We start from the raw sequence: 27,500 nt of genomic DNA on the forward strand, positions 1-27,500 counted from the left end.
AAGAGAGATTTTTTATTTTGAAATATAAACCCGTTCTTAATGATTTGAAATTATGCTAATTGCTCACACGTGCTTCAAAATTACAATAGCCATTATTATTGTAATTACAATTAGATCTGTGACATAATAAGTCAATAAACACACTTTGCTATGCCTGAAGAGCTGCAACAGCAGTGAAACGCATAGCGCAAAAGCAAAGAAAAAGAGGACTTTCGTTTTTCATTGGTTTTAGTATCTTCACTTGACACAGAAGTTTTCAGTTTCTTTATATATATATATAGCTTTGATACAGATATGTCAATAATTAATGTTACCGTTTCAAGTGGACCACAAGAATTCTGGGTAGCTTCCAGATCTGAATTCTTTTACTGGCTTCCCTTCTTTGTCGACACTTTGGACAAAACCTACCACAAGCATTGAAAAAAATTCAGAGATGAGCAAAATATTACTTGACATAAAAATAACCAAAAAAGAGTTGTGAAATTTATGAAAAAGGAAGGAAATAGGAAACAAACCATTTTCACAGGGAAGGCCTTTCATCATTTTAAGGTTAAATGTTTCTACTTACCACTTGTCATCCCCTGCCATTTTCTCAGGTTTAGTGAACAATTTGAGACAATCCTAAAAAAAAATTAGAAATTCTCTGCAATTATTGAACTTAACCTAACATGCCAGCGACACCTGTTGCACTCAGAAGGACAACAATGGAACAACAGCTTCCTCAAACATATCAAGGATATTAGTTAGCCACGAAATATTGAACACATCAGTTGATTAATTTCATGAAGTAATTTCTTACAGTAATGATCATGTTTCCATTTAAGAACAGAATTAGAGATGGCAAGAAAAAGTCCAAACACTTTTTCCTACGGAAAGAACTGTCAAAATACCTCAAGTGTGCATTGACTCTTGTGAGGAGGCAGTGGAAGGGTAAGGTTTGAAAAAGAGTCAAAAGTTCTCGATTCTTTGGAGCAAACCATGCACTGTACAGTCGACATGAAGAGGCCCTAAAAAAGCAAGAATTGTGATTTCTAGCAATCTATTTGGCAGGACTACATACAGTACTTTAGTTACTCTTGATGGTTGATCCTGTTCTGTTACTAAGGGTTGGAAAACATTATTGGTCTATGGATTGTGCAACAGTTCCGTAAAAATTTCCTATTAGTTCCTGCAGCTGTAAAATTATTTTACCTTCAAAAAACTAGAGTGTTTAACTCAATAAAAATACCACCATTCACAGCTAAGAAATAAAACTTCCAAGGTAGATGCTTCATTTCCCCCAATCTCGTTTGTCTATTGTGAGAAGGAAGTCTACTGCAATCAAGATGATCGTACTAAATAAAAATATAAAAAAATGTAGCAATGCAATGCTAATTACATCAAACAACTCCACCATAATTGATTCATTCCTCTTCTTATGATTTTCCCAAGCCATGTCAGCAGCTGTTTGAGGATCTAAATCATCTCCAGGTGCTTTAAGATAAGGTTTGACTTTCACCTAGGAGACAAAAAAAAAAAAATAATAATAATAAAAAAATAATGGTAAGATGGAAAAAATTTGAAGCATTAGTTGTATCTTCTGCTACCTAGCCTTGCTGTCACAACACCAGTAAAAAAAAAGGGGGGGGAGGGGGGGGATACAAGATAGCTCAAGATGGGACAATAATAACTGCTCAATTCCAATCAATGGCCCATTTCCTCATTCATCTCTTCTTAGGGCATGTCCAGTGACACAAGCTGAAAAAACCTTGCAAGAGGAATTATTTATTTAGTTGTATCTTCTGTTACCTAGCCTTGCTGTCACAACATCAGCAGGGAGGGTACTAGATACCTCAAGATGGGATATCACCATTATTCAATTCTAGCAATTCTCAAAATTCCCTTTAGTTAGAAACTGCGACTTTGAAATACCTCGTTTTAATACCATAGGTTACTGAAAACATAAAATAAGATACCAGGGCACATATATCTGGTCAAAACTTAGTAAGGGATTAAGGATGTCACCCACCCTCGCAACATTTAAGAACAGAATAAGGAAAATCGCCCTTTCAGATCTCATTAAGAATAACAGCAGTTGCTGTAAACTATGTAAATCATAAATGCAAAACTAAAATAATTCTTTATTTGTTATAACATTTTATTAAGTTATTTATTGTACCAATTATCATACTGTAAACAATTTTAATATTTATTTTTAAGTCATCTTGTACTTGTTGTAAGCTTAAGACTTAGTTAGGTGTCCCCAATTAGCTAATTTAAAGCTAAATACATTGACACATTAATAAAGTTTTATTATTATTATTATTATTATTATTATTATTATAATGATAACTGCTCAATTCCCATTACTGGCCCATTTCCTCATTCATCTATTCTTGGAGCATGTCCAGTGACACAAGCCAAAAAAACTTTGCAAGAGGAATTACTTAAGTGTATAAAAAAGCCAGTAACCCTTTCAACCCTTAGAGAGGCCAACATCTAATTTCTTCCTACAGTTAATGTTAGTAATACTATTGAATCATTCATCACCGGCATAGGGAAATGATTGTCAACCTAAAAAGCTTTGATTTTCAAACTAATTCTCCTTGTTAGGACCAAATAGATAGAGATGAGTATGGAGAATACAGATACTGACATCATAATAAATAAATAAATAATAAATAATAATTTAGCAGTGGACATTCCACTGGGTGGCTCTTCTTGTCCACTGTTTCCAGATCAAATTGGAATTTGGAATGTTGGTTTTTGTAGAGGGAGGAAAACCAGGACCTGGAGAAAAACCCTCAGAGCAGGACAAGAACCAACAACAAACTCAACCTACATGTGACGCCAGGTCCGCAAATTGAACCTGGGCTACAGCGATGGGAGGCAAGCACTCTCAACACTGTGCTATCCCTGCTCCCCCATGTTAGGGTATAAAGGGTACGCCATCTTGCATTTGAAATGAAATTAGATTTAAGGTCTTTTTTGTGGACAAGAATCAGACACCTGCTAATGCACTAGTGTACCTTGTTGAGATCCTCTTGCAAACCATCCATTAAGAAGGCTAGCAATTCTTGGGAATCATGTTGGTCATAGCCTGAGAACTGAGACTTGAACTTGCCAACTGTCCGTTTAAATTCTCCTGCAGACACACACTTATACTGCCCAGAATGCAAGACTCTAATGAGAACTGAAAAGCTTTCAGCAAGTTCACCTGAAAATAGATATTGAGGTTCTACATGAGATCAAGAGGTTAAGCTAAATTTAAGGAGCACTCTAAACACTTAGATATCTCTGAAGCTGAAGTTAAATTTGAAAGTAAGTTAGATGGCAGTGAGAGCTAAAACACATGGACAACACTCCTACCATGAAATTTACCAGTAAATGAGGAGAATATTTTTAGATTTCCACCTACCCCTAGTTCCATCTCGATTACTCCTGTTGATATCTTCCCTGAATACTCCTGACATGAAATATTTTGCCAACGGTGCCACACTGCTTAAGCACTGTACTACAGAATTCATGTAACAGGTATTTCCCAGATTACGTAGTCCTGTTAACCCTATTCCTGGACCACCATAGCTTGGATTAAAACTATCAAGCTGATTGGCAGACAAAGGTTTGGCAACACGGTTCACAACTGGCCTTGTTTGTCCTTTCTGTCCAGACTCTGGTTTTGATAAACGATCAATTATTGGTTTCTTGGGACCAGAAGGGCCTTGATCTTTGATCTTGGCAAGGTTTGGTGAAGAATTGGATCTGTGCAGTTTTGGCCTTTCTACTGAAGACTGTCTTTTTACTGGAGGCTGCTGCTGCTGCCGTTGTGCACCAGATTGCGGTGTAACATCTCCTTTTCCAGTTGTTGGTGGATTCCAATGAGTTGTTTGTGTATTATGATCTTTATAGTAAGTTCTGTTCTGTTCAATAACCTTCTCCCATCCATGTGGTAGTCCAGGTGAAGTAAAAAAGTTACTTGGTCGGCTATCAGGTTGTTGAGAGGAGTCTGAAATATTTGGTAGAGCTGAGGAAGCAGAGTCTTTACCAACAGTTGTGTAGGTCCTACTGGTCTTATTCTGCGTTGGCCCTTGGAGTGAATGCTGTGGGCTTCCTGATTGAGCCGCTGCACTAGGTTTCACAGCTGTTGAATTGATATTCCTTGCATCAGCCCCTGGGATAGAGGTTGTGGTTACCTGATGACTTTGTGATGTGGAAATGGAGGCATGAGAAATATGAGGCACCTGACTCACTAATGGAGAAACAGATGGTTGGTTTTGTGGTTCAACCCTTTGTGTTACTTGCTGTGACACACTGTTAGGGTGGGGTGGGGAAACAACACCAGAAACTTGAGGGGAGGGTAAAGTTGATATCATTGGAGTCACTTGCACAGAAGTCGAAGGTGTTACTGGAGAAGGGATAGAATTCACATTGGAAGGCTGGGTGCCAGGAATGGATGTACTAGGCTGTAAGTTAGATTTTAGGTTGGATGGTTGCTTTGGTGGAGTGCCTGGTTGAGCAGTTGGTGTATTTGAAGAGCCTGTGAATGGCACACTTGGCTGTGGAAAGGGCTTTGCAACAGCTACACTTGACTGAGAAGATGGCTGGGTGCTTGGCACTGTTTTAGGAGCTGTGGAAGGAACGTTAGGCTGAAAAATTGGTTGACTTGATGAATGGGGCACCATCGTTTTAGGCACAGGGCCTGTTGTCCTTAAATCTGCTGAAGATGGATTGACTGCCTGGGGAACTATTCCCACAGATGATTGTGGTCCTACTGAAGGAAGTGGTGAACCTTCAGATGAAGAAACAGATTGTGTTGGTGGCAAATTCATTGGTTCCCGTTTTGGAGCTTCATGTTGGAGAGAACCTGCATCAGCAGGTCTTGGCAATCCAATGTCAGAAGGAGGTTGTGAAGGAGGGACTGCAGGATGAATTCCTAGTTGCCTAAACTTTGCTCCTGGACCATGGTTCCAAGCTGCTCCTGATGGAATAATTCCAGGTTGTCCTGGTGATGGTACATTTGAGCTGAATTCTGCCTGTGCTGGTGAAGATGCTTTGTTTTGTTCAGTACTGTCCTTTGGACCCAGCATAGTTTGAAGGTCAGCATTTGGGATGCTAGGATACTGCAAGGGGCTTGAAGTAGGCTTGGTCACAGTCGACTGGGGGATTAATATCTTATCTTCAGGTAGTTCAGGGTAGTCTAAAGATGACAAATCCACGGGAGTTACAGATTTAGGTTGTGACCTTACCTAAGAGTAAATAATACTTCATATTAGATTAATAAAGATATAATGGGTCACTAGTGCATGAAATTATATCTTATTATTAAAAACTGGATCATTGGATAATGCAATTCAAGACTTTTTATTGGCTTAGCCATTATGGTATATGAGAAATATACCATAATTTAATATCTGTACATTGTAACATCTGGTTTCTTCTAACAAAATAAAGTTGAGAAGATTTGTCTAATATCTTGGGGGTGTTTTTTTTAATAAAACAATTATTCCACTCGCGCTTGTTGGATATGAAATGATCATAGTCAACTCGGTGCTATGCACCTCGTTGGCTATCTGTCAGCTCATATCCAACGCGCACTCATGGAATAATTGCTAATTAGACATTTTGTTGTGTCATATCGCTGAGAATTTTTACAAATTGTGCTATATCTTGATGAGCACTACTGGCTTGTCAAAATACAAATTTATAATGAGTAAAAATACTCAGCAATAGGACATAACAAAACCTTTAATACCGGTAAGTTATTTATTATCCAATACACCAAATTGTCATTTCAGCACCGGCAAATTTCATGGATATTTATTTAAGGGGAATGCGTGACAGAAGTATGCAAAGCGGAATGGAATTGGCACATTGTCATGTTGATGTTTCTATTTTCATCAATAAAAGATGAAATTTCATTTTCATCCGAATGCTTTTCTTCTTTCAATTTATCTAATAAACTTGGATCAATATTCACCAGCCATTCCAACTCTTCCTCAATTGTCTGCCAATTCTTTTGAAACTTCAATCCAATTCATCGCTTGTGCAATGCGAGAAAACCTGTCTAACAGGTTATCTGGAGTACAAATACTGCATATTTATACTCATCCTGGGCATTATTTTTACCATACAGAGTGTATTTGGATAATAAAACTGGATACCTCCTAAGTTCTAGCATGCTATTCATCAAATATAGACCATTTGCCTTGACACAGGAAAGCTAACATTAGAAGACAAAGTAGTTCAAGGTTGTTAATTTCAATGCTTTCTTTCCCAAGGCAAAACAAACTACCTGTCACACACAAATCACATGTAACAAAAGGCTCAGAGTCACGGTCGAAACTTCATTTCATTTTCTATTGATATAATGTTTTCAAGAGTATGCAGATTTAAAATTAAGGTCTTAGAGTCATTGGCAAGTATTCTCTCCATGACACATCTAAAATGATTTATTGTCAAGGTATCAATATGTCAAAATCATAAAGTTTCCAAAATACCATTGGTAATTCTGGTTTCATAGCCAATGATGGATAATGCCAAAGCCAGCTGTGGAATCCACCATCAAGAAATACTGGTTCATGTTTCAATGAGCTGTAGGAGTCATAGGTGAATATCACATCTTTGAGCCTCTGAATTCTGCATTCAGGGGTTATTTCTGAAACCTTGGTTGATTCATCCATTAAAATAACAAACTCTTTCTCTCCTCTCCGGTTCCAAGCCTTTCTTGTTAGTTCTGGCAGCCTTCTTTCTATGCTGCCAACTGACACCCTTGAAAAGCAAATAGATTAATCGTTGTCAAACAGTCATTATACTTGAACTCCCCAATTATAAAACACAGCACTTAAAACCCTTCTGCAATGTTACTCTGTAACAAATGAATACATAGTATAAATTGGATCTAATTATTAAACCTTCATCGACATTACCTTTGGACCTTGATAAGAGAGAGATTTATTAATATATTAACACCAAAGAAATATCAGGTAAGTTTTGCACAAAAACGTGATATCTTTGCACATGAAAATAACATTTTATCTTCACACATGAAAATAATACTTTTTCCAGTTTATATAATAAATAGAATATTACATGGCTGCTTGGAGATACAAAATTTCATTTATCTGCACAGTCATGTAATATCCTCAATCTCCTAATTGTTTAATTTGGACACAACCATTCAAGAGGGAATAATAACAATAAATGTTCCATACCCTTGATCCAGCAACTCAGCAGGGATATTTATACAACAAGAACACTGGATCCAATTTTCAGTAAACTTGGCATGGGGTCGACAATCAAGGATCAGAATTTTGAACTCAGACACTTTTATGAGATTGTACAGTTCTTGTGCTGATATACATTTCACACCATCTGTCACAAATGATGAGGCTGGAGATTCCAGTCCACTTATGAGTGCACCTAAAAGAAAAACCAAATGATGAAATTTATGCTACCAGTACTAAGGTAAACAACCATTAATTATCATAAGGGATGGCTGACTCTCTCATGAAACACTTTCATGGATCAGATTTGGACTTTAAAGTTCTGGTAAATCTATTTACTTACTACTAATACACATTAACATTAACACTTTAACTCCCAAGATCTAACTTTTAATTCTCCCCTCTAGCTGCTACACATTTCCTCGTAAATTGGTTATGAGAATTTGTTGTTCAAGCAAGATAACAACTTCTACCTGATAAGTTTGAGTATTTGAGTATGCTGGATCATGTATGGATATTATTGGGAGAAGTTACAGGTTAATCACTTCTGACAGTTAAAGGGTTATTAAGTATACAGGCATTATGTCTCATTTCCAGTTTGCAAATTCTCACATTCCTCAAATTTGAATATCTTGTTACCTTATGTAATGCCTGAGACCCAATTCGAATGTGGACAGTCAAGCAGACATTTCAGTGAGTTATTTACGATGTGTACCACTGGTTACATGTTTTTGCAATCACAATAAGATATTAAGTTTTCGAGAGCACATGGTCTGTTTTGAGTCTAAGTTTTAGCTTCCACTGAGATTGTTGAACATGATTTCATTTGCTATTAGCAGAACAATGCACAAAAAAACTTGTGAGTATCAATCGGTTTTTGTTCAGCTTTCTTATCCTTTGTGATTCAGTTGTTATTTTGCTTTATTCAGTGGATTTATGCATTGTTCATGTAATAAAAAGAGTTTACAATTCAGCGGATTTCAAGTTTTCTTGTTGCTGCTTTCTAGTAGTGAACATTGGGTTCCTTACACCTTAAATGAACAAAAGTTTAATCCTTTGGCTCCTCAGAGTGACCAGCATTTAATTTCTCCTTACAATATCACCCCTGAATCACACATTGAGGTTATGAGAATAAAAGGAAAAGACCACCAATCAAAGAAACTCTTGACAGTTCACAAATTCTCCCTGTCAGCAGCTTAGGAAATGTGTAGAGAACAGTATGGAGAATATACATACTGATGCTAGAATGTGCAGGGTTAAGGTAAATCTTTCATGAAATTGCAAAGTACTTACCACTGTCATTTTCTGACATTTCTGGAGTAAGAATCGAATTGTGGCTGACCTGAAGTCAAAAGGCACACTTCTTGAAGATTATAAGATTCCACACATGGATAAAAAACTTCAAAATTTTTCTTCTTGTCAGTTATAACCTTTTCAACAGCCATGATATTTTTTAATACTCACTTTTCCCTTTACTTCAGTTACAATTTCCCCCTCAAGATTGGCAAAAATATTTTGATCCTAAATACTGCAGCACTACATCTTTGAACACACATTTTTGAACACTACCAATCAATAATCTTGTAATTAGATACTACAAATACTTTTAATAAGCATTTAAATACACAAACTTGTAATTAATTAGATTGAAAAGCCTGCCAAATGTGTTTTTTAAAGGGATGAGATTGTAAAGAACTTACAGTACAACTAAACTGAATTCATATTTTTCATACATTGTACCAGCTAGTTTAGAATTAGCCCCCTCTTAAGAGATAGAAACCATAATAAATGAAAGTAGAAGACAGAAAAAATACTTCTCAGCATGCATGAATGTTCATACCTTAAGCTTGTTATAAACTTCAGAGGAAGAACTTATTCCATTTCCATTCAGGCGAGAATCAACATCACTCTCAAAGCCACTGTCACTGAAAAGGTAATCAAACAGAAACTATACCCTCCTCAAGAACTTAAAAGTATCATTGTGTCATTGCATTGTAAAGTTGTACAATTTCTTTGTAATGCTCATCAGGAGGAGTCAACCATTATTTTAACAGATGTGTACGAGAACCTAGACAGACAAAATGAAAGTTTAGTTTCAAAAAAGCGTTTATTAGAGAAAGGATTTCTTCTAATTCATGTGAAGTCTCTAATGTTCTCTTTATACGGTCTATCAACAATAACAGCGTACAGGAAAGGTAGGATCATATCCCAATTACCGTGGCATGTAGCTACTAGATGTATTACTACCCCCCCTGGATAGGATGCTAGTCGATCACAAGGTTATCCCCCCCTGAATTTCATCAGGTTTCTCTGACAATTTGGTGGTACCAATTTAAACCACTGGTTGGTAAGAGGCACTGTGTGAGCAAAGTGTTTTGCCCACAGCACAACCCAAAGACCCAGGCCAAGTCTCGAATCTGTTCTTTGTGACCTGGAGTCCATTACACTGACCATTAAGTCACTGGGTCTCCCATGTCACAGTACAAGTCCCTAGTATTTCTATCAGACTGTTTTCTAAACTTGATGATATTTAGTTTCGAAGATTGTATGTCCAAAGTAAAAGGATATTTTCAGGGGATTCATGAAAACGAAAACAAGGGTACAGTTAATTGACATCTCTTTGTACACGTCATTCATCAGCCAAGATCATTTTTTTGTTCTTATCACCTGTCATTTCTGGCCTTCAGTGCAGCTAATTTTTCTGCAAAGCAAACAAGGAAAAGCTAAAATCATAACCTTTACAAGATAATATGATCTAATTCTTAAATAATTCAAACAACTACAAGACACCTACATAGTAGCCGACATAGTTGGTGAAGCACTTCTTGAAAAAAATGAAATTCAACAGGATTATAAACCCATTCAGTGGGAAAAATTAATGAAAAGAAATTCCAAGGGGTAGTGTACAAGGGAGAAAACCTCCCAACTGTAAAAAAGATTAATGGTACAAGTTAGCACATCTATGCCGCCAATTTAAAATAGGTATTTAGAAATGAAATTAAAATTGAAGTCCAGTTAGCTTCTAACCCCCCCACTTGACCATTCACAATCAGAGAAAACAAGGGACACCCCAGTGCATAGGAAGAGGGGCTGAAAGTAGCCGGGTATTGGGGATGAAACAGGTGGGTATTAGAAAGAGAGATTTCAATCATTATGGTAATTTGTGATCATTTTAATTTGTAACTGACTGTCTATGCAGGAGTTTAGATAGTTTATAGAACCCCATACTTACAACAAAAACCTTAAAATGTTTTGGCAATGACAAAGTATTTCATCCAGATAAAGTACTTTGTGCATGTAGGACTATATATAACATAGTACATATTACATAAAATCACCAAAATGTAGATGTAACTAAACTCCAAGACACATTTACTGAGACACCTACTGCCTTTGATCCCCTGCCCCTCTCAAATTTGGTCTGCAGGGTAACAGAGACACACTGATAATAGAAAATCTTTGCATGAGGGAGGGGGACAAAAGAACAGCACAAGCATTTGTCTCATGAAGTGTCCTAACTAGTTATGTCTGGGAGTGCACATTTTTTCTTTACTTTTGTCTTCCTCTTCTTTTTGCTTTGCTTCTTCCTGTGCTTTTGCCTCAGCATCCTGCTGAGTTTTAAGCTTCTCATACCTGAAGAAACAGGTTTTCAGAGGTTACCAGATGGTTCCTTTTACAACACTATAAAAGTTACTGTTACAGTGGTTATAACTTCATTACTTGAATCAACTCTTATTACTTCAAAGCAGAACAATATCTTATTCCAAATTTTCTCACTATGTGTAGCTAGGCGATAGCAAACTCACTCACAGATTTACATCATTTAATGTTCTTTACAATGAAGAATTTAAAGTATTTAACAAATGTTGGTTTAGTGTGAGGACTAAGGTAAATCATGTTTAAGAGTGTATTTTTGTGTACAATTTTACCTTAATTGAGCACTATATATTGCCAGTACTGTATATGACAAATTACCAACCTTTTCCTGAGGCTTCCTTGCAAAGCTTCTGCGCGCTCAATAGACTTTATGATTTTGTTTTTCCCCAATAAATTGTCAAAATACTTCTGAAAATCCCAACAGGAAAAAAATAGGTCTTTTACCAGTATTCCAAATGTAATTGTGATACAAAGAAGTACTCACTAAAGGTACAGTGTCCATCCTGACAACTCTACAACAAAATAATCACTCTCTTCCATATCTTGAGCTAATTTCCTTAGTTTCCCATTAATGATTCTTCAAATGTGAGCAGATTTACATTTCATCTCAATTTTCACATACTTTGAGGCAAACCTTTAACCTGTTCGCCCATTAGAATGAACTGCTGCTATTTTCTCTTTAATTATAATATCACCCCTGAGGCAGATGTAAAGGTCATTAGAATAGGGGAAATAATCACCAACTGAAGAAGTCCCTGATTGTTATACAATTTCTCCTTGTCACTCCTAAAGGAAAAGTATACAGCCGTTTCATGAAAAACAGGGTAAAGTCTGTTTATGAGCCAGTGGCCCATCAGGCCGGCACTTAACTCCGGTTTCTGTAGCATGAAGTGACAGGAGTATTTCTACGTACTCCCCCCTGGATGGGATGCTAGTCCATCGCAGGGTTACCCCCCAGCATTAAATTTGCCGGTAACCATTTAAACACCTGGGTGAAGAACACATCACAATGTCCCTGGCTGGGGCTCGAACCCAGACCAATCGATCCAGAGTCGAGCGCACCAACCATGAGGCCACCGTGCCTGCACTGTTTCATGAGAGGATGTCAGAAAAATCGCATGAGCATTGTGGGTCATGGTTCCTTTACCTCAGGATTTAGGGAAATATAATTAAAAAAAAAACCATCACTTTAAGGACCTGGCATAGCAGGTTTGTTGAATTCAGAGATGAGAAACAAAGAAAATGAACTGACCCTAATAAACAATAGAAAGAATAGAGAGAATGAATTCAAGGTGACCTAAGGAAAAAATTTTTACCGTGTATTATATGTATTTTATTGTTTTGTTCCTCTTATAATCACATGCACATCAGTATAAATCCCCTGGGACTCTCAGTACATATGCTGTGGTGCAATTTTATCCTTGGTTTAAATTTTATTTTCCATTGTTTCAACCTTATTATCATATAATACCATAACCAAAACCAATGGAAAATAAAATTTAAACTAAGGATAAAATTGAACCACAACATATACATATCCCCTAGAACTGTCAGTACACATCCCCGCGAAAATCCCTTGGCTAAACTAGATTGTGTGACATCCTCTTTGACTACACCCAGACGAAATGTGAACATTTTGATGAATACTTTTCATAATTAGATAACTGGTACAAGTCAGGCTTCAAAGTAAACAAATGCACAGGTAGGGGAAGTGTTGTCAAGAGGTTTACAGCTCAATTTTGCACAATAAAAATGCTTTTCCTTTCAGATAATTGCCACTACAAAGTCATAATCGTTTGTTTAGTTTTTGAACTAGTGGAAAAGGATTGAATTCTTGAAGTATTTAAACTGCTGTCCAAGCTCACTCTTGTACTGCTTGTATTTGTCATTGCAACCGCAAGTTCAAAAGTTGTAAATTTCACGCAAGTACTGTTGATGTTTTCAGTTCTCAAAACTTGCCGTTTGAATTGCCCCAAAATTTTATTTCATAAATTGAAAGAAAAAGGATTGCTCTTTCTCTGGAATAGCATTTGCACAATGAAAGCCATGTACCAGGAAGAGTTTTTTGCCGTTGAATAATGGCAAAATAATTATTGATAGTCGCAATGAAACTGTTTTAGAGGGTAATTTTGAAAAAAAATTCTAAATTCAGATTGGAATCTTTTGAAATTACAACAATGTTTTCATACAAAGGAAGGGTCATAAAGTCATCTTATATTGCGATAGTCATGGTACTTGATTCCATTTCTTTTCACCATGCGAGGATGCGAAGCACAATTTTTGGTGGTTTAAGGCCTCTCAGAGGTGAAAATTAAAAAAAATTATTTTTTGGAAAAATAATATCAATCGCAAGAAACTGAATCTTGCATTTTCTTAACTAGTTTCATAAGGGCATTAATGTGACAAAGTTTGGGAGATTTCGATTTTTCCATCTTGGACACCTATCCGTGGTATTTACAGAAAGTTGCTCTTAATATTAATATTCTATTGTTTTAAATGTTCCTCTGATAATCACATGCATGTTAGTATTCATCCCCTGTTCATCAGCCCTTTGTCTCTATTTATTTATTTCACTAATTAAGATTCGCTGAAGCATGCACTCAATGGATCCATTTTTCCAACAACCTTTGTCTGTAGTGAACAATGTAGAGTAAATATCTGTAAATACTGATCTTTGAGTGTAAAAAGTTAAGACATTGCATAACACCCACTGTAGATCACAAACGCCTTGTTCTTTTTCCTTTGTTTAGTATCCTTGTACAAATAGTCCTAATTGTAGTAAACATTTGGCATGCACTTTCTTTGCGTCATTTCGTAATGTTATGTAACATGGCATTAATTTAAACTGTATTGTTCATCATAGTCTGTGCAGTTTTGTCCAGTAATTTCAACCTTATGCAGCTTTTTTGCCACTAGGCAGGGAATTATCAACATCGCAACAAATGTAAGTTTTAATTGTATTATGCAATTTTCATCGTTGTTTTCGTTGTAGTTTTCCTAAGTGTATTTAGCTTAGTTTGTATTGTAATAGGTTTTCATTTGCTATTTTCTTTGCAGTTTTAACCATGTTGTTTCGCTTTGTTTTGTTTGTTTCCTTGATCTGTGCTGGCCGCCACCATCAGTTATTGCAATTAAACGTTCCGAAACTCCTGCTGAAGATTGTCTTAGAGTTGTTTGTCCTTATTAAAGAATCAGTTGCCCATGGCAGTTATACCCACCTTGTTACCACTGTATTTGACGCTCTTTTTAATCAAGCTGATGATGTTAAAATAACGCATGTAGTATACATAGGCATACTCCTCATCACCATCCAGATCATTATCTTGAGCTTTTAGGTAAACTTTATCCGCTGATTTGATATATCTAGAGATGTATAGATCAAGAAACGGGTTTATATTTGAACATTGGTTGAAAATCCAAATTATTATGGGTTAAAATGATTTCAGATAAGCTGATTTTCATTTTACATCGTTAAAGGACTAAGATGCAAACAATTCAAATTCGTCAATCATTTTCACTCGAGATTCAATTTGAACTAAAACATGTAGATGCCCATAAAGCAAAGTGAGAGCTTAACACAAACTGAAAATTTAAATTATTTTAAAGAAAACTCTACAAATAGGACAAAGAGAAAAATTTTTGTACCCAAAGGAGAAACTAAATGTGCTGTTTTTTAGAACTAATTAATATTTCTTAAAATATCATAAACCTTTGGAGGTTACACCTCAATTATTTCTTTCTAATACAACTGAAAACCAAAACGATCATTTTAAAAAATCAATAAAAAGGCATGGATAATTTTTTGTGAAGGTATTGTAACAACGCTTGTATAATTATCTTCAAAACGAAATCAGGTATATTCTGATCCTTTGTGTGATGTGTCTGAAGTCGTGTTCGGTGGGCAATGAGAAAGTGGATAGGTGAGGCAACCTTGCACGATTTTTAGCTGCCTTATCAAAGGTTCAAAGTTATCATACGCAAAGCTATGGCCCTATAGATTTTCGGAAACTAAGGAAAGAACAGAAATCTGACATCAACAAAGTACATTTATCACTTACGGTGTGGGGTTCGCATTTCTGTCAACGGGCAAGCCTGGATCAGCTATTTTGTTCAGTTCCTCTAAATTGGAAGCCAAGTGAAGGTCTTTAACTTTCTTTTTCGCTGACGATGGCATGACAGGTTAAAGCGTTGCCATCAAGATCAACATTACAAATAATTCCTACGATGTTTCCGCGGCCATATTGAAATTTAGACACATGACGTCATTGCTGTCTTTATGTTCCAAAGATAATAGCCCTTTTTTGATTGGATTCCAAGTATGCCAATCAAAAATAACTTTCTATCGACACAAACAAGCAAAAAAAAACCATTTCATCAACAAGGTCGGATCTTGATCATGTCTCTTTCAATCATATCGAACGACTTAGCAGATAGTGAAGGGTATGTACTCACTGTTTGCAGATATTTAGCCTCCAGAGTTAGACATATTGTTGATTTGACTGTCATGTTTTTTGCTAGAGTTCAAATGTTTATGTTTTGCGTGTGCACGTGTTGCCTAAGCGCCGAATGCAAATCCAGAGCTCTAACCAGTTTGCTCTGGAGAACTGTTGTTTCATAAACGATGTGTGTTGAAACGTTGAAGAGGCCTTGTTGCTCAAAACCTTGCTACGATGCTGGAAGAACTAATTTTGGAGGATCAAACTACCTCTATTTGCATCTCGTTAAATAATCGGGCGAGCACTGTTGTGCGTTCGAGAACTACTCGCAACCTACTCACAAAGATCAGAGTTTGATCACATGTGTAAGGGTTTCGAAGGTAAGACAGAAGCTCGTCTTTCTCGATGCTCTCCTATTGAATACAATGAAACACATGAGTATTTTATGAGTAACGAACAAGATAAAAGCTCGTCAAAATAAATATGATACCTGATGCTATGAAATCAACAACGAAACATGTGACATCCTTTCGCGCAGCGTTAGCTATTGAAATCAGGGTCAATATATATTTTTCTCGAAACCTAAAACAAGAGCATGAGAACGTTTATGACAATACACATGAAATTCGAGTGGGTAGCCAAAAATAGTAGCATTCTCAAGTCTTTCATCATTAACTATTGCAGCGAGAGAGATTTCTTCATACACACCTCCAACCCCACCCCCTTGCTTGTGTTTTGGATTTGAGCTAAGCTTTGTCCAAAGCGAATGCACAGTCAAATTACTTTGGTGCTTTTCTGTTTGAAGTGAGAGTAAGTTGATGATCAGGTCCTGCTGAAGGGCCTTACAGCCTTTGTATCGCTTAGTTATTAATTTTTGTTCTAAAATTTTAAGCAGTGGCTATTTTCTGAGCGACACATCACCTCTCCTAACAGGATCGCTACCGAACAAAAGCTTTTTTAGTTGTCAACCAACATATGTCATACATCAAGCGACACAGCTTTTGAATTTCGAAACTTATAGCATTAGATCATTTCCATAACAGACAATAAGAAGGAAACAAGAAACGAGGTCATTTAATTGGAACGACCTCTACCCGCGAACGTCAGTATGTTTCATGCCGTTTCATGCGTATTGCATGCATACATACATACATACATACATACATAAAGTTTATTGAAGTGTAAAGGTATTTAGCTGAAAGCTAATTGTGGACACAATAAATGAATAACATGAGTATAATATAAGATTAAATAGAGTATATGTAAAAATATTAAGGATGTATTCTCAAAATATCATTAATATAATTATATAAAAAGCATCAATATATAAAATTGTTACAGACAATCATATAAGCAGCAATAGAATGTATATACATAATTTAGAAAGTTAAAAGTCTAGAAAATTTAAATAAGATGAATTTAAATAGAGGGTAGGGGAGCACACTCCCAATACACCAGGCAGCCACACAGCAAAAGCCACTATGCATACCCACCTCTTTAAGATGAGCATGCACAGCAGCCGCACGTGCCATCCAGCAAGCCAAGCACATTGAGAGCACGCACCCCTCTCCTGAATGCATGAAGACTGGTCTTACTGCGTAGTTCCTGGCTTATCTTGCCCCATATGTGTGGGCCTAAATATCTAACACTGTGCTTGCCATACTTCACAGTATTATATCTTGGAACAGGAAAATCACATCATAAGTTATAATGCTTATCTTGCTGAAAAAACATATTACATACATGCTCTGGAGCTAGTGAATTTTTAACCCCATACATTAAAATTAGTATATCTTGTAACCGTCTGTTCTCAAGACTAGAGAGTCTTCCCTTCTCTAGGAGTTCCTCATACGTTGCGTTTTTATCATTATATACAGCACGTAATGCCTGTTCTTGTACCCTTTCTAATTTTCTTGCATCAGATGCTTTGCAAAAATGCCGCACTATGCAAAATACCTTAATATGATATTCAAGGTTTGAGTGACCTTACATCTCATCTACCAAGGTTTGAGTAACCTTACATCTCATCTACCAAGATTTAGTAAAACCTCACTTTGATTACTGTGACATTGTTTGGGGTAGCTGTGGGAAAACGCTACGAGACAAACTGCAGAAATTGCAGAATAGAGCAGCCCGTGTGTTGACATTCTCTAACTATGATGCTGATGCAACTGAGCTACTCGAGTATTTAGGGTGGAAAAATCTTGCACGCCAGCAGGAAATCGATAAAGCCACCATGATGTTTAGATGTCTGCACGGGCTAGCTCCAAGGTATCTATATTCAAAGTTTACGTGGCGTGACTCTGCTTTTGACCTCAGGGACTCTGAAAATAAGCTTAATGTTCCACTACCGCGCACTAATTATTACAGAAAAAGCTTTAGCTACAATGGCGCCACATTATGGAACAGTTTACCCCGCGATATAAGGAACAGAGTCTCTGGGGTTATTTAAACGTAAGATCAATGACATTCTTTAAGTCTAACGCACGGCATTCACGAAAACAGCTTTAGTGTTATAGTATGTAGTTTTAATTTTAAATATCTTAGCGTATGTGATATGTATTTTTATAGGCTGATGAATTGAGCGTGTCTAAATAAAGAATACAATACAATACAGTGAATGCTATATACTTCTCTGTCTTGTGATTGTAGTTTTACTTAAGTCGATAACGCAGTCTTTGCTACTGCAAGGAAATAAACTCGACAACTAACAACTGAAAATTATTTTCTGACGACGAACAAGGTCCACGGGCAAAGCACGAGTTTGACCTGTGTGTTTTTTTCATCAAATAGATATCTCCGAGGGAGAAATCAAGAACATGATTAAATTAAGGTGCAAACCTACATATCATTTGAAAGAAAGACCAGGATTGTTGTCTCAGTATTTTCGTAAGTATGTAAAACTGTTTGTCATTAATATGCATTGTGGTGCTATAAAATTGACAACAACAGAGAACTGGTCACGTTTTTACTGTCACGCAATCATCACGTCCGCGATTTTAATATTTACACGCGAAAACCGATATCGCACGAATTACAATGCAATATTATGCAGAATTCATGAGTAAGGTAATGGTTTTCCTTGAATCGCATAATTGAATAAAAACGAGAAAAAAAAGAAAACAGTTATAATGTTGTTTATTTTTATCCCAAGCGCGAAACAAGAAATGCGAATCAAATATTACTTAGCCTCGTTTTCAACTCATAATTCTACGCTAAATACGTCACTTCGTTAACCAATCAGAATGCGAAATGGTATTCAATTATGCGGTTCTTAGTTTTATTTGAGTAGTTAGACCGTTCAATACAAGTGAAAACAGGCCGTTGAGACTCAGTTTAGGGTAACCGAGACTGCTTAATAGAGGTGACCGCTCAATAGAGGAGAAAATTAAAGGGATCAAGTGGAAACAAATTCGAAACCCCAACAACCGACCGCTTACTATACTACAGGTGCCATTTGAAGCAGGTTCGACTGTATTCTGGATAAGGAGCCGACCATTTAACTTTTGAGGGGGGGGGGGGGTGGGTGATTTCTGGTCGTCAAGAAATTTTTTTTCTAGCAATCTGCTGTGCAGGATTTTTTTTTTCTGATTTTTTCTGGAATACTGCATTTGTTTTTGACGATTTAACTGATATCTTAAATGCATGGATGGGTCTGTTCAATAACATCTTGGATGCCCACTGTCCGTGGCGAGCAAAAAAAGTAGCCAAACAAAATCAAGCTCCATGGATGACTGTGAATATTTTACAAGCGCTTCGCAGAAGGGATTCTTTACTACGTAAAGCAAGGCAAAGTCGTTGTGTCACGGATTGGAACTGCTTCAAAATTGCGAGGAATAAAGTTGTAAATATGATTCGCAGTGCGAAATATAAATACTATAACACCTGTTTCAACAACAACAAGGGAAACTCTAAAAAGATCTGGAAAACCATAAAATCGCTAATGGGCGATGTATCAAAATCAGTTGAGACGCCAAATGTTTTTTTGGCTGAAAAGTTCAATGATCACTTCACTTCAATTGCTGATTCACTGAGGAATCTACTACCTAATGTACCTTATTGCAATTCAAAGGTTGAAAACTTTGTTTGTTCAAGAAAAGATCCGGATGTTCTTTTCAATATTCCTCCTGTTACTAAAGATTTTGTGCTGGGTGCTCTGTTAGGACTCAAAACTAACAAAGCTATGGGTATTGACAAGATAAGTGCAAGATATCTGAAAATAGCAGGACCAGCTATTGCTTATTCAATTACTCAAATCTTGAATACTTCAATTAATTCTGGGGTATTCCCTGATTGTTGGAAGATAGCGAAAGTCATTCCGTTGTTTAAATCTGGGGACCGTGAGGATCCGGACAATTATCGACCCATTTCGATATTACCAGTTTTGTCAAAGATTCTGGAACGTCATATACACGATCATCTCTATAATTACTTATGTGAAAACAATCTATTGTACCCTTTACAGTCAGGTTTTCGGAAACACCATGGAACAGACACTGCTCTTATACGAGTCATAGACAATTTGTTATTTAATCTAGACAATGATCAAGTCAGCGGTCTTCTTTTAGTTGATTACAGGAAAGCTTTTGATATGGTTGACCGTGAAATTCTTTTGCAAAAGCTGAATGCCTATGGTTTAACTCCAGTTGCACGTAAATGGTTTAGTTCATACTTGACTGATAGACATCAATTTATTGCTCTTGATAATGTGACATCTGACTCTGCTCTTGTGAGGCATGGTGTTCCACAGGGTAGTATCCTTGGCCCTTTACTTTTTGTCATTTATATCAATGATTTGCCTCTACATGTTAATGGTGCTGACCTGGATCTCTATGCTGATGACACCACACTGACATTATCGGCAGATATCTCAGCGGTTGATTCTCTACAAGATTCACTAGCTGCTTCTTTGAAGGAAATTGAATGCTGGACGCACACCAATAAACTTCCTCTCAATGAAAAAAAGACTAAAACACTACTGGTCACAGGCAAACGCCTTGGGAAGAAACTTCCAGATGGTTATAATTTATCTCTTAAAACTATGAATGGTGTATCATTGGAACAAGTACCCTCAGCTAAACTTCTTGGTATAGACATTGACCACGATTTATCAATGAACACTTATGTTGACAGACTGTGTAAAAAAATTTCACAAAGAATTGGAATTTTGAATAAGATCAAACTTTGTTTACCATTTAACCAAAGACTTTTATTTTATAATAGTTTGATTAAGCCATTATTTGATTATGCCAATGTTGCATGGCAGTCACTTTGCTCTAATGAATCTCTTTTAAGAATACTTAGGCTACAAAAGAGAGCTGCTAGGGTTTTATTAGATGCTGAACCACGTAGTTCATCAGTTATGCTATTCAATCGTTTAAAGTGGATACCATTTTATAACTCTACTAAGATAGCTAAATGTTCAATACTATTTAAAAGGATTAATTATTGTGTACCTAATTATCTTAATGATAGCTTAAGATTATTAAGTTCAGTACATTCACGCAACACTAGATTTTGTAAATACAACTTTTTATTACCTAAGTTTAAAAGGGCTAGAGAAGGAGGGAAAACTTTTCTAGTTTCTGCCATAAAATTATGGAATCAGTTAAAGCCTGAATTAAAAAAGTCTAATACACTTAAGGCCTTTAAAGACAACGTATTTAAATATTATTATGATGACAAATCATGCTTAGCTCATTTTAATCGGTAAATTTTATTGATAGTAGTTTTATATATTCTTACTTGTTTATATTATCTTGTATTATATATTTTATCAATTAAATATTATTTGTAATTAGCTTAATTTCTATTTATATTTGTAATCTTTTTTTTTTTTTTTTTTTTTTTTTTTTTTCTCAATATATTAATGATTCTATTGTATTTGCATTTATATATTTATTGTAATTAAGAGGACCACAAGTTTATTAGTGTTTGTGCACTATCACGTGCTATCCTCAATAAATAAAGTCTTATTATTATATTATTATTATGTTGGTACATTTTTTCTGTTACATTTGGGCTGCATGCAATTTTTTTCTTCCAACAAGCGCTTGTAAGAAATTTTTTTTCAAAATCACTCACTCCCCCCCTCAAAAGTTAAATGGTTGGCCCTAAGAAGCCATGATCAGTGATGCCGATTGCGCGAAATATAAATTCATTTTAAATCATGAATGAAAACTATTGGGTAGATATTATTTATGTCGTAGTCTTCGACTTAAACAAATGACAGTACAACAAAAAATTAAAAAGAAAATAAAGCATTACAATTACAAGGAAATAAGCAAAAAAAAGAGGAGAAGGTCATACCCAGCCATTATGACCAAGCAAGTTTAGTCAATAAAGGATTAGTTATTTAGCAAAGAAAGTACGCAATGGAATTTCCAAACAAAGTACTGTCCAAGGATGCGTTGTGACCATCTCGAGTTTTAAAAGAGCACTTAAGACGTACTTGTTTACTAAATATATTAATAACAGACCATTATTTCTATATATTTATATATATTGCTTTAGTTTTAATGTTTCTTTTTTAATCGTTGTTAATTTTAGCTATGTTTATGTAACATACAATAGGATATGGTTGTAAATTTGTAAATATTTATTAATAATGTTTTTCATATGATTGTTAAGCGCCTTGAGCAAAGGATATGAGTGCTATACAAATAGTTATTCCTGCAGCAGTAATAATTTGCCCAGATGTTACGAAGAAATCAATCGAAAAGGCGAGGATCACGACTTTCATTTGCAGGATCAATCCCGTCGACCTGAGTGCGTACAATGGGTCAATAACAACACTTGATTCAGTTCTGGCTATTTTTTAGATCGGTTTTTTGGCTTTGGGGTCGAAAAAATTCGGTTTTTCGGTTTTGCTGTTCATTGTGGTTTGCTGATTTTCCTTTTTTTAACATTTGATTTTCGGTTTTCGCCAAAAATATCAACGGGTTTTTAGCGGATTTGGTATGCGATGTGGTTTTCGGCTTTTCCTATTTGGGTTCCGGTTTCTCTTTTGTGCTCTACTTGTAACCACTGTGTGTCACTGTGCGGTTTTGCACGCGGTTTTCGGTTTTCGGTTTTGACCGAATTTTTTTTTAGCGGTTTTTTGAGGATTTTTCTACAGTTCTGCGGTTTCCAATAGACCCCAATGCCCGCCTCCTTCAACTTGTCTGCTCACGAATCTAAACATATGATAAGGCACATCCCTAAGGGTCGCAAATCAAAACCCAAAGCAAAAAGGGCAGCCAATAAGAACAAAAGAGACATCACAAAGAGCCAATAATAACTCAAATTCACAACATGCAAACTGCTTAAAGCGCGGGAAAACACGACTTGCGAAGTTCCGTTTGGCTTTAATTCTTCCTTTAAGGCGTTAGGAGGTTGTTTCGATTTTTTTCAACCGATCCCTTAGCTTAGTAAAGTAAAAACCAATGCAGTCCTAGACTTCTTTCGACGTCCAATTAAAATTAATTATTTTATTTATTTATTTCAGAGTGGTCACATAAACAAATGGAATAGAATGGTGCGAGAAGAGCCAGATTTGCCAACCAGGATCATGTCCGTGGCTCAAGATAAAGCATTTGAACAAAAGAGCATATATGAACCTCTTTATAACAGACACGATGAAGATGGAGACAGTAATGAGGATGACGATAACGAAGGAGATCAAATACCCAAAATCAGGATTGGCATCTGCGCCATGGGTAAAAAGGTGAAATTCAGAGAAAAATGGTCGTGACGAATGAATAACACCTTTCTTCATTTGGCCTGCTTGCAGACAGTAGTTTGTGTTTTCAAGCGCAACATTCAGCATCACTTCCCCCCTCCCTCTCGCTTTCTCACTCGTCTCGAATCTTCCACCCGTCCAACACGGTGACCGAATATTCGCCGCGCTGAATCTCGCGCTTAAAAACACAAACTACCGCCTGCAAGCTGGCTACTCTTCATTCAACGACCGAACACAAAATAATACTATATTCATTCTTAATCTTACATTCTATTTACGCCAAAGCTCAAACACGTTTTGTAGCTGTTTTGTCAAACACGGTTTGAAATTCTTTTCTTCATCGAAGCTGCTTAAACTGATGTTTGTTTACTTCAAATTTAGCACAATGAGCATAATAGTTGATGATTACTTAAACCCTATGTCGAATTCAGTCTTTCAGTTTTCCATGGCTGATTTTTATTCAGCTAAAACTGGTTTAACTAAAAATGCATAGCTGGTATGAATGGGGCATTAGTCTTTCTCGTTTGTCCGGACCAGAATTAGAGAGTTTCAGTTAAATCTTCCTGTAATGCACTGCTGCAATGCTAAATTTACAAACTTCCTCGCCTGCGTTCTACATGTTCAGCGGAGCGCGACTGTAAAACGCGGGAAATTCGGGTTCCTTACGCTACCCGATCCAAACCTCCCTCGGTTTTCGTTCTGCCGCCATTAAAGCGCCGTTTACCAACGCACTTCACTGGAAGAGGGTTACAAACTTCTCAGAGGAACCTGGAAGACAGCAAACATTCCAAAAGATTAACAGCGTACCCTTTGCAGCGTACCTAAACATTTTCATGGTGAGATTTCCTCTTCCTTTTCAGACAAGAGCTCAACCGATGCAAGAGATCTTGGGTCGAATGTCAGCATTTGACTGTGTAGACATCTTTTTGTTTCCTGATGACATTATCCTGAATATGCCAGTGGAGGACTGGCCCATCTGTGACTGTCTGATTTCATTTTATTCGAGTGGATTTCCACTTGAGAAAGCCATTGAGTATACCAAGCTAAGGAAACCATTTAGCCTTAATGATCTGGAAATGCAGTATGCTTTAATGGACAGGTTGGTAGAACGTTAAGCTGGCCAAACGAGCAATACGGTCAAAATTTGCTCCAAGAGCTCTTCTGAGAATTCCATTTTTCGTGTTTGTGGACGTGATTGTGAAAAGTTGATCAGATATCAGAGATCTAGAGTTCCGTTTAAATCACGCGAGGTCGCAGAAGACTTTACCCTCGCTGTAGCTAGTCTACATCTGCACCCATAATTTTTAGGTCGTTATTATTTTAATAGTTTTTCCTTTTTCCTAAATAATTAGATATATGGTTTAAAATTGTAAATAATTGCTATCACTATTATTACACGAAGTGGGCCAATTTTTATCATAATTTTTGTAAATACTTGTAGTGATTATAGTGAATAAAGGTTTTGTTTTTTTAAAGTTGATCAGACAATACTTCAAAACTCAGCGTTACACAAAAACTTCGTTACGAACCTACCATGGAAGAAACAAAGCGTAAAGCTTTTACTCCTGGAGGAATCATGCTAAGATATCTCTCTCCTTATTAGGCGTTTTGTTGTGTAGTATCGCTGAGTATTTTTACGAGTTGTGCCTTATTCTGACAGGCCCGTAGGGCGAGTCAAATTACAAACAACGAGTAAAATTACAAAGCAGTACTACACACCCAAACGTTTAATAAGTTATTTATTATCCAACTGCCTTTATTTCTGCCAAGTGTTTCTCTTCATTGCCGATAGGAAAAGCAAAACGGGTACAGAAATGTTGCGCGTGCAGCCGACTGGTTAAACAGGTTTTTAACAGTACAAAATAGCCAACTGTACAATATCGCAGGATATTTGTACTCTACTCGCACGTTATTTGTACTCTACTTTGTGCGGTTGGATAATAAAGGTGTATATTGTTCAGAATCCCCCACAAGTGTTATTGACTAAAAAAGCAGTATCTTTTTGGTTCCGTGTTCTACATAGGAAAATGTACGGCCTAAAAGGTCAAACTCACAAAACCCTTTACTTCTTTGTAGAACGACAATGTATAGCCTTCTAGAAAGTGCAGGTATCGAAACACCAAGACACGCAATATTGCGACGAGATGACGATGGAAATCCTAGCAACGCGAAATTTGTCGAACTGGACGATTCGGTGCAGATTGGTGACATGATATTCCATAAGCCTTTTGTAGAGAAACCAGTCGATGCGGAAGACCATAATGTGTACATCTATTTCCCTTCGAGAATTGGTGGCGGGAGCCAAAGATTGTTCCGCAAGGTCGGGAACAGAAGCAGCGTGTACTCGCCTGAAAGCTCGGTGAGGAAAAAGGGTTCATACATCTACGAGGACTTTGTAGTCACCGATGGAGTGGACTTAAAGGTAAAAAATAGCATTTGTCAGTGTTGAATCTATGACCCTGAATAATTCGCATTTCAATTCCATGTTGCTTTGCGTCTGCTTAAAAATAGATTACAGATGACGTTAAAATGTGGTAAGAGCAAAAAAGTCGGCACACGAGGCGCAGCCGACTGTGTCATTCATGTTCTTGTCCCATTTTGTCGTCATCTGTTAGAGATTAAATAATTACTGAAAAGTCACACGGCAATTTGGAATCTATTTTTTTATCAACCTCGTTCCCAGGGTCCCAGGTTCCCAAATTGTGTTTTTCTTTTTAGATAATAAAGAGGAAACTTTTGTCAGTGGTGACGTCATCTATGCGTGTGTCCTCCTATAGACTATCGATAAGAGGCAATGGTAATGCGTGTATAATTCCGCTTATTGTATAATGCTCTCTTCCACCCAGGTGTATACAGTGGGTCCAGAGTATGCTCATGCTGAAGCACGCAAGTCTCCTTCACTTGATGGAAAAGTTGAACGAGACAGTGAAGGAAAAGAGATACGTTACCCTGTTATACTTAACCAATGTGAGAAAGAGATGGCGAACAAAGTTTGCAAGATGTTTAAGGTAAGATGTGATGATACTCATTTTGATGATGCTCATTGCGCGTATTTTTCCTCGCCCGAATGGGACTCAGAAAAATACAACGCAACTCGCAAAACGTCTGCGCGTAATAAAGTGTCTTTCTTTCCTCTCACTCAGCAAACTGTTTGTGGATGTGACTTTTTGCGCACTCATGAAAAGTCATATGTTTGTGACGTAAATGGCTTCAGTTTCGTCAAGTCTTCAAAGAAGTATTACGATGATGCTGCTCAAGTGTTGATTGACCTGATTGCACACAGACTTGCCCCGCGGTTGTATAAAACTTACAATTTGTCTGCGCCTGAGCAGATCCGGAAGGTTGAAGTTACGGAAGGCACCAAGTTAGAACTCAGGTGTGTAGTGGGTATCATCAGACATGGCGATCGAACTCCCAAACAGAAAATGAAGATGGAAGTGCGACATCCAAGGTGAGAACATCTTTGATCATCTAATGGAAGTCTTGTCAACGCAACGCCTTGCGTGACGTGACAGAGAGGGGCTGCGAAGGAGGGTAATGCTTTCCCAATATGTTTTATTATCATTTGAAGCTACAAGTGGTCATTCAATTATTTCATAAGGCTCTTAGAAGTTTATTTAGTGTTGAATGATCACTTTGAATCCATCATGATCTGTCGGCTGTTGGGAAAGCTCCTATACTGAGTCAGCCATCTTTAAGTGCCAGTAAGAACTTATACTCTGCAAAATTATAACTTTGCTTCTTGTGGTGAAATGCAAGTTATTACAAGTCGAATTCTCCCATTACTGTAGATCTTTGTCCCGAGTAACGATCCCAGACAAACTTGCGCGGCGAACTCGACCCACTCCCCCACTCGTTTTTGAAATGAGAAATTCTGTCTATCCACCGTTTTTTCCCCAAGGCTCGAAGCCTCTGCGTTAAAAACTCTTCATGGAGGCCAATTTACATTATAAACTCAGTTGATAAACTCAAATGATCGTTTTTTGCCCCTCACCAACGCATCACCACAGTCTCTTTAGAAACGTATACCTCCCCCTCGCCTTATGGTTGCGTTTTAAGAGCTAGAGCTAAAGTTCATGAACGAGAACAATGTCCTAGATGATTTTAATGGCATCTTGCTCTTGATATCCATTCACCCTGACTCAAAGTGCTGCAAGCTGACTTAAATGTGTATCTATAACGTGCGAGATACTTCGTTCATCTTTCGAGAAAACATCTTTAAACGACTGGATGATTCTTCTCTGGCCATGGGGAACCTGAAAAAGTTTATATAAGCAACTCGTTCTTTTCAAAGTCAGCTGAAATCCGTTTTAATTTCATTTTCTTTCTATTAGTAAACAATATAGCAAGAGTTGTACCTTTTCCCGGCAGGTTTATCGAGTTGTTTAAGAAGTACGACGGTTTTGATAAGGAAGCGCCGCTTAAGTTGAAGAGACCAACTCAGTTAAAGGAAGTACTAAATATCGCCAGAGACTTGGAAGCCGA

At 36.9% G+C, this 27,500-nt stretch overlaps 2 protein-coding genes across 2 annotated transcripts in view; one reads left to right on the forward strand and one right to left on the reverse strand.

Annotated features, from left to right (window-relative positions):
• LOC111335935 (ubiquitin carboxyl-terminal hydrolase 8) overlaps positions 1 to 15,122 on the reverse strand; it is a 24,079-nt gene extending 8,957 nt beyond the window's left edge. The window contains exons 1-15 of the mRNA XM_022941941.2: positions 14,918 to 15,122; positions 14,078 to 14,222; positions 11,182 to 11,267; positions 10,756 to 10,835; positions 9,870 to 9,903; positions 9,043 to 9,127; positions 8,496 to 8,544; positions 7,191 to 7,398; positions 6,477 to 6,747; positions 3,398 to 5,225; positions 3,009 to 3,196; positions 1,379 to 1,498; positions 891 to 1,007; positions 569 to 621; positions 315 to 404 (exon numbers count right to left, since the gene is read on the reverse strand). Coding sequence (XP_022797676.2) covers positions 315 to 404; positions 569 to 621; positions 891 to 1,007; positions 1,379 to 1,498; positions 3,009 to 3,196; positions 3,398 to 5,225; positions 6,477 to 6,747; positions 7,191 to 7,398; positions 8,496 to 8,544; positions 9,043 to 9,127; positions 9,870 to 9,903; positions 10,756 to 10,835; positions 11,182 to 11,267; positions 14,078 to 14,222; positions 14,918 to 15,033 — 3,470 coding nt within the window. The 5' untranslated portion in view covers positions 15,034 to 15,122. The remainder of the gene's footprint in view (positions 1 to 314; positions 405 to 568; positions 622 to 890; positions 1,008 to 1,378; positions 1,499 to 3,008; positions 3,197 to 3,397; positions 5,226 to 6,476; positions 6,748 to 7,190; positions 7,399 to 8,495; positions 8,545 to 9,042; positions 9,128 to 9,869; positions 9,904 to 10,755; positions 10,836 to 11,181; positions 11,268 to 14,077; positions 14,223 to 14,917) is intronic.
• A 54-nt stretch (positions 15,123 to 15,176) lies between these two features.
• LOC111335941 (inositol hexakisphosphate and diphosphoinositol-pentakisphosphate kinase 2) overlaps positions 15,177 to 27,500 on the forward strand; it is a 31,237-nt gene continuing 18,913 nt past the window's right edge. The window contains exons 1-8 of the mRNA XM_088732568.1: positions 15,177 to 15,299; positions 18,089 to 18,184; positions 22,782 to 23,000; positions 23,876 to 24,114; positions 25,092 to 25,437; positions 25,862 to 26,023; positions 26,159 to 26,466; positions 27,387 to 27,500. The exon at positions 27,387 to 27,500 is cut by the window's right edge and continues 69 nt beyond it. Coding sequence (XP_088588694.1) covers positions 22,809 to 23,000; positions 23,876 to 24,114; positions 25,092 to 25,437; positions 25,862 to 26,023; positions 26,159 to 26,466; positions 27,387 to 27,500 — 1,361 coding nt within the window. The 5' untranslated portion in view covers positions 15,177 to 15,299; positions 18,089 to 18,184; positions 22,782 to 22,808. The remainder of the gene's footprint in view (positions 15,300 to 18,088; positions 18,185 to 22,781; positions 23,001 to 23,875; positions 24,115 to 25,091; positions 25,438 to 25,861; positions 26,024 to 26,158; positions 26,467 to 27,386) is intronic.

Source organism: Stylophora pistillata, chromosome 1 (genome assembly GCF_964205215.1).
Source record: "Stylophora pistillata chromosome 1, jaStyPist1.2, whole genome shotgun sequence".
Classification (NCBI taxonomy): domain Eukaryota; kingdom Metazoa; phylum Cnidaria; class Anthozoa; order Scleractinia; family Pocilloporidae; genus Stylophora; species Stylophora pistillata.